Genomic DNA, 7,883 nt, shown 5'->3' with positions numbered 1-7,883 from the left:
AAAAAAAAAAAAAAAAAAAAAAAATATTACACTTAAATAATAACATGTATTTCCATTTCATTTTTCAAACATAACCCCTATAAACCACCAATTTTTTAAAGCATTTTAAGCACATTAAGAGTCATAGCGCTCCCCCTCCCTAAAGAATGAGGTATCTTAACCAATGTTACTCCCGGACGAGTTATTAGTTTGTCGCCTAAAAGAGAAAACGCGGACTCCAATTACCGAATTGATCTCTCGCTCGTTAAATGAAGCCGTCCGTGATTAAAATTCAAACAGAATCATTGCGTGTCAAGCACTGCCACGTTACCGATTCAAAATGAAATTACATGTTAAAAAATTAATTCTAATAAGATATGATAACAACTTTTTATTTTAAACGATTTTTTATATATTTATTAATTTTTGATAAAAATGATGTAACATGAAATTTTAATCACTCTGTATTTAATGTATCAATATTTTATAGATAATCCCAATACAAGAACTTTCGAGATTCTGAAAATGTTTGGTACAAAAAATAAGCTGGGAGATGACAAAAATGTAAGATCACATATTAATTAGTTTATTATCATTTTTACTTGAATTATTTAATATATTATTTTACATTCTATAGATAGAAAAACTTGAAAAAGAAGAGGTTGAAGCTATCATAAATGTATTCTCTTCGGTTTGCCAAAATGGTCTTATAAAGGAAACAGGATACATTCAATTGATTGATTTAATTAGAGACTATATTAAAAACGTAGTTATAATTTTTTTTTTAATATTCTTAATTATTTATAAATGACATAATATAACGGACAATTTTTTTTACTTTCTAACGTAATAGTAATAAAGTACAGAGTGGTTTCAAAAAAATAATTAATAATATCATAGAAAAATATTGAAACGAAGTATAACCAACAAATTTAGAGTCTCTCATAATATAAACTATACATATATTTTGTTTTTCGATTTTAATTAAACTTCAGAGCCAGAAAGTTAAAGTTGCGTCAACTTTTTTAGATTACCAATTTAGCTAACTTCACCTTAATTACAGCAAAAACAGGTTAACAGACCATAAAATGTGTGATGTAGATATTTTTATTCAAGCTAATACAAATGAATTCTTACTAAATAATTTATAATCTTTTTATGCATAATTTTTAAGTGTTCTAAATTATTAACAATATACATTATGATAGCATTTGATATTTTCTATACTTCTTTTCAAATAAATTTAAATGATTTTATATATTTTAGGTATCAGGTTTTATATATAGAAAACTGGCAACACTAAATTGAATTTTTTAGTTAAAATTGATAAGCATGGCAATTTTGAAAAGTTAATATGACCAATTAAATATTTAATTGTTCTTTTTTCATGAATCATTTAATATGGTGATGCGTGTTTTACTAAATATTATGTATAATGATCTGCAAGAGTCCGGAAACTATCGGATGTATTAGAATTAAAATAATATAGGTCTTGAACTTGGTATATTACATTATTTAATGTAATATATTTTTTTAAATTTATAATTCAATAGGAATTAATTATCAGTATTGCCAGTTGAAATATTTATAAACTCATAACAATATACTTTACTACTGACACGACTTAAGTCGCTATAATGTAGTCGATACTGGTTTTGAGGGTAGAGAGCCGGGGCCGTTTATTATTCAACAACAACAAGTTATTTAAAAAAAACAAATCGAAAATACGAACACCGTTAATAATAACCTTCGCATAATATCGCGGAACTTTCGCTGTTGTCGGCGACGCCGTGTCTGGCATAATCCTCGGGCGTCGAAAATTTAGCAGCGTTGATAGTGAAGGTGCTCGGGTGCAGTTCGATTCGTCGAGTCCGGTCACGACCGGAGCCGGTGGGGTACGTCCTCAACTTTGACACTTTGACAACGGGAAGAAGACTCAACGTATCATTTGCGACGGGTAATCGTCAACCGTTCAGCACTTTCTGGATTTTGCACCGTAGCGTATGGCACGTGGTGTTGATCAGTAAAATACTCATAGTAGGGCGACGGCTGATAAAGGTGGCACGAGTCGCGGGGCATTGTTCAAGCATGCTTTAAGCTTAACATACTTTAAGAATATCTGTGGGTAAAGTCATAATTGATAATAAATGCTGCATATCTGTGACGTAATAAAAAACCAATTAGCTACCTGTATTTGTAATCACTCGTGTATTATACAAGTATATTAACTCAATAATTTGAAAGTTTAAAGTTTTTATCTAGTAAACGAATAAATTTATGCTAAAAATTCAAATGCCATTTACTATTAGAATAAAACCTAAAACATTATATTAAATTCAAAATATGTAATCACATGTGAAAAAACAATGTTGATACTCTTAAAAGTCGTATGGATGAACTGATAAAGTATTACATAGCTAATAATTATATAATAATATGTAACTAGAGATAACTAAAAAAAAAAACGGTAGCACAGTAGGGTCGCGGCATAGTGGAGACATTGCATAGTTGGGTCCAGTATAGATTTAATCTGACAGTGATTAAAATCACTATCATAAGAAACGCTTCGATGCAAATCTGTAGATAGTGTTTAATTTTAAAAAATTGATGGATAATTGCAAAAGCAACATCAACTTCTATTAAAATAAAATACAAAACCCATAATTATCATACAAAAATAGTATATTTTTCAATATGGTAGCCATTTGCGTATAGAAGATAGATCGTCGGGACAAATTTTTTTTTTTCATTTTGTAGTACATAAAATAAGCTTTAATTTTATATATGTTTAAAGGACGCAGTATTTCCGGAACATTTTCAAAAATTAAGTTGAAAAAGTTATTTTTTGTAAAAAAGTTACTATTTTAAATCCTCCCAGTGAGCAGAATAAGTGTTAGATTTTCAAAAAAAATTATATCAAATGAAAGGGAAATATCTAAGGTTTCAATACAAAAAAATATTATTTTTATTTGTTCATTTTTGAAAAAGTTATGGCAGTTTTAAGTACAAAAAACATCCCGATAAAATGTAATTTTTATCGCAAACATTACATTTTTTTTTAAATTTTCGACAGCCATTTGCACATAGAAGATAAGATGTCGGGACAAATTTTTTTTTTTCATTTGATAGTATATAACATAACCTTTGATTTGATATATGTTTAAAGGACGCAGTATTTCCGGAACATTTTCAAAAGTTCAGTTGAAAAAGATCTATGTTTTTTACAATATTTTAAGTTTTGAACGCCCCCTATATAAGGGGAAATTGTCCAATTTTAATAAAAAGTATGTCAAATGAAAGATGTACTTATAATGTATTTAGAAAAAAAAAATTTGTGCTGATATATACATTTTTCAAAAAGTTATAGCATTTTTAAGTTGAAAATTTAAAATCGAAAATCGAAAATTTTAACACAAAAATAGTGTTTTTTTAACTACGGCAGCCGTTTAAATGTAGAAAAAAAAGTGTCGGGACAAATTTTTTTTTTTCATTTTGTAGTACATAAAATAAGCTTTAATTTGATATATGTTTAAAGGACGCAGTCTTTCCGGAACATTTTCAAAAATTAAGTTGAAAAAATTAATTTTTGTAAAAAAGTTGCCATTTTAAATCCCCCCCAATGAGCAGGTTAAGTGATAGATTTTCAAAAAAATGATATCAAATGAAAGGTAAATATCTAAGGTTTTAGTATAAAAAAAATTTATGTTGATTTGTTGATTTTTCAAAAATTTATGGAAGTTTTAAGAAAAAAAAGTGAAAAAATTTCAAAAACTAGCGATTTTTAAATTTGTAATTTTTTTGGATATTTCCCCCATTTGCGGGGAACAAGGGAATTTTTTTAATTTTTAAGGGTAATGTCTTCAACTAGATACGATTTGTGATCTTTTGACGTATTTTTGAAAGAAATCGGTCCAGTGAGAGCTGAGAAAAAGTGGCAACAGACATACAAAAAAAAAAAAAAAAAAAACACATCATAGTAAAATTAATACCTTCTCCGCTTCGCATTGAAGCTAAAATTAAATAAAAATACAGCAATTAATACTGGAGTATAAATTATTTTATATTAACACGGTCGACAATTCCACGGACCCGGCATCGCGCGGTTCATTACTACACAACACCGTATTATGTCACATTTATGGAAAAGGACCAGCGTTTTAACGATTAATTGACGAACAATGGCCGAGACATAATCACGACCTATTGAAGCCTTAGCAACTATCGGATTATCAACAAAAGACAGTAGTTCTCACTACTATCAATAAAGAAACCGCCGCCGATCAAATCTCTGTACCTGAAACTGACTTAACTGCAATATCCATGAACCGCTTGACGCGTTGGCAACTAATCTGCTAAATACACCAATCGTTTTGGAAACGTTGGTCAAGTGAATATTTGACAACCCTTAAAGGCTGACTTAAATGGACAAAAAGGAAAGAAAATATTAATATTGGAGATCTTGTCACCTTTGAAGCTCCGATCGTCCCCCTAGCGAATGGAATATGGATTATATGCATTATAGTAGTACATCCGGTTGCTGATTAAATAATGCGCGTGGCTACCGTACATACCATAGACGGTGATTTCAAAAAACTGGTAGTAAAATTAGTCAAACTACCCGTGAGTGATTAATATATCTAACATGTTTATTATTTATCCTGTTCCTTCCTATGTGTCCTCAGTGGTCCTTTAAAATAACTATGTATATATACATAATTCCATTTTAGTTTTAAGATAGATTTAAGATTAAAGTTCAATTGAGAATGTCAAGCAGTTTGTCTTGAATGCTTAGGCTTTCAACGTAGGGTTCATGTTGGAAATGCAGTTACGAGAGACGTTGTGTTGTTGTGAATGGCAACGCACCACAGGTAGTGCGAGGGATTTATTTACGTGGTATGATTACGTATAAGATTGTTGTACGACACAGTACATTTTCTCTGGTTTAATTGCCATACCAACGACTTCATTCGCCTTCCACTTATTTCAAACAGTTATTAACATCATTGTAAATAAACAGTTGTTAACCATATTGTTTTGTTTTTATTTTTATCTTATTATTTGTTTCATTTTGACGCCATTGTTATAATAAGTAATAAGTGCCTCTCTATCAACATTGATATACAAGGTTTCCCAGCAATCACTAACAACTTATATAACTCTTGATCCTGTTAATATTTTTTGCTAATTTTTTTTAAATATTTAATATACTTAAGGGCTATAATGATAATGTAATAATATTAATTTAATAGTTTTAAAATTTTACGATAAATGTTTAAAAAAATTCAAAATGGCCATTTTTTACAATAAATTTAAGAAATATTATGGTGAAAAAATGTTCTATAGTTTATTTTTTGTGAAATTTTAAATATTGTAAAAATTTGAATTTTTCTGTATTTATTTTACACTATAAAACGCTAGCTATGTTCTATAAATAAAGACAGAAGTAAACACAATCTTTCAGACTAAATATGTTATATGTATAGATTTTTCATGAAAATTATTAGCATTAAAATAACTATCTTTAATTTAACACGAACAAAAATATTACTTAATAAGATGTTTTATCTCTTTAGAGATATAACTATTAATTAAAATTAGAATTTATTTATTACAAGTCAATTTTTATATTATACGAAGTATATATAATCTAACCCAACCAAACCTATATTATACACCTATTTCAATGTTTAATACCGTAAAATAATACATGAAAATTCAAATTTTCACAAACTTTAATATATTGTTATTACAAAATATGAATAATATATTTTTTTATCAACATTTTACTTAAAATATTCTATACAAAATAGCTCTCGGAGATATTTTTTTTACGTTTTATTTAAAACTTAAAAATAAATAATATTTTTGATAAAATAAAAAAAAAATGAATTAATGAGATATAATTATAGACATAACGTATAACATTTATTAAAAAAAAACCAGCTAAAAATTTTAAATGGATTAAAAGTTATTTAACTTATTAGTGAGTACTAAGCCACTCTGTATTTATAATATTTTTTGGTTTATATTTTGATATAATTCATTGTTTGTATGCTTTAAATTCATTTTATTTATTCATACAGTTCTATTCCGTACTTTATTTCCCTGCAATGATTAGAGTCAAAATTAACGAGTGTTATTTAATCCGCTTTTTTATCCAAGTAACACGTTGTATTAAAAAAATTATGTGTTTTTTTTTATGTCTACAACAAACTATTTTGTATACTTCAGGAAGAAACGGTGAATGATTGGAAAACAAACATTAATAAAGACAGTAATTATTTAACAAATTATTATAAAAAATCTATTATTTCATTTATAATGTTATATTTTTTAGATCGTAAGTCATACGATTTAGGTGATGTAATGCTAGAATTATTACGGTACAGAGCACAATTAAATAATACAGTTTATGGTAAACAAGAAGATGTGGATATAATCGATAATACCGTTTTTATGATCGAATTGGATCATAAAATTGCATACATAAATAATCGTTATTCCTTATTTTAGATTAATAAAACATACGTAAAAATATTATTAGTTTAAATTTTAAAATACTCATTTTTTTAGCTTTCACTTAAAATTATATTAAGTTACGGCTACAGACGGCATCACTGTCGGCTGTAAAGTATATTTTATATTATAATTTAGCACTGTATTTTCGAAAATAAAAGTAGTTTTATTAAATAAATTAATTTCAAATAATTTTAATTGTGCATAAAATAATTTTAAAGAACCACAATAGATGCAATTTTCACGCGATATCTTCTTAACGAAAGAAGTTTCACTTCAACCGCGCGTACTCATTACATGCACTGTTTTAACGTCCAATCATGTATTTTATTTCATTATTATTTTTATTGTATTAATGTGATTTATATTTCGTTTTTTATTTTATTTTATACTCTGTGCTATTATTGTCTCACTGGATCTGAACCATCCTAGTATTATTCTAATATTAATAACATATTTTTTCATTTTTTTCTTATTGTATGTTCAAAATAAACCACTAATAATGTTATTTAAACCGTGTGTTGGTTAATAGGGTGGTCCTTAATTTACGAATTTCGAAATTTCTTTCAGGAGACCCCTCCATTTTTTTCTTTAGTATAAAAAATTATATTTTGAAAATTTAAGATCATTTGAAAAAATTTAAATCGAGGCGCACAGTATTTTAGGATTTTGATCTCGAGTTTTCGAAGAATATTCTATAAAACGGTAAAAAAAACACCTATATTAGAAGTTATCCAGTGATTTATACAATAAAAGTCAAGATATAAAAAAAAAAAATACTTTATGTAAAGATAAATATTTTGATATATTATTTTTAAAAATTTATTGAATTTTTTACATATGATAACAATATATTGATAACACAAAAAGAATTAAACAGCTTATTTTTTACACTTTGTTACTTTTAAAGTTTCAACACTTCATTCTATCTTTTCAAATGTTTACTGACTTGAATATAAATTACTTAAGTTATTAAATTGTATTTAATAGCATTGAATTAGTATTAGTTGAAATAAATCATAAAAAAAGAAAAATTTACTATAGTTAGAAACATGCTATTTTTGTGTTAAAATTTTAATTTTTCGATATTATATTTTAAATTTTAAATTGCTGTAACTTATAGAAAAATGTATGTATCACCACAATTTTTTTTGCTAAATATATTGTGAATACTTTTATAATTTTTCATACTTTTTATTTAAATTAGGCAATTTTCCCTTATACAGGGGTCATTGAAAACTTGAAACATACGTATGAAAAATAGAACTCTTTCAACTTAACTTTTGAAAATGTTCCTGAATTACAGCGTCCTTTAATCATATGTCAAATAAAGCACTATAGTAGATCTATAAAGTATGAGCTGGGACCCCCCAAAACGGCCCTGGCCG

General features: G+C 26.8%; 1 protein-coding gene across 1 annotated transcript in view; it reads left to right on the top strand.

Annotated features, from left to right (window-relative positions):
* LOC126905996 (uncharacterized) overlaps positions 1-7,676 on the top strand; it is a 20,021-nt gene extending 12,345 nt beyond the window's left edge. The window contains exons 3-6 of the mRNA XM_050686220.1: positions 470-543; positions 617-745; positions 6,211-6,253; positions 6,317-7,676. Coding sequence (XP_050542177.1) covers positions 470-543; positions 617-745; positions 6,211-6,253; positions 6,317-6,492 — 422 coding nt within the window. The 3' untranslated portion in view covers positions 6,493-7,676. The remainder of the gene's footprint in view (positions 1-469; positions 544-616; positions 746-6,210; positions 6,254-6,316) is intronic.
* Positions 7,677-7,883: the final 207 nt, after the last annotated feature.

This window comes from Daktulosphaira vitifoliae, unplaced genomic scaffold (genome assembly GCF_025091365.1).
Source record: "Daktulosphaira vitifoliae isolate Bord-2020 unplaced genomic scaffold, ASM2509136v1 Scaffold_4, whole genome shotgun sequence".
NCBI lineage: Eukaryota > Metazoa > Arthropoda > Insecta > Hemiptera > Phylloxeridae > Daktulosphaira > Daktulosphaira vitifoliae.
Note: the sequence above shows the minus strand (reverse complement) of the source record. Positions and strands in the feature narration are given on the sequence as shown.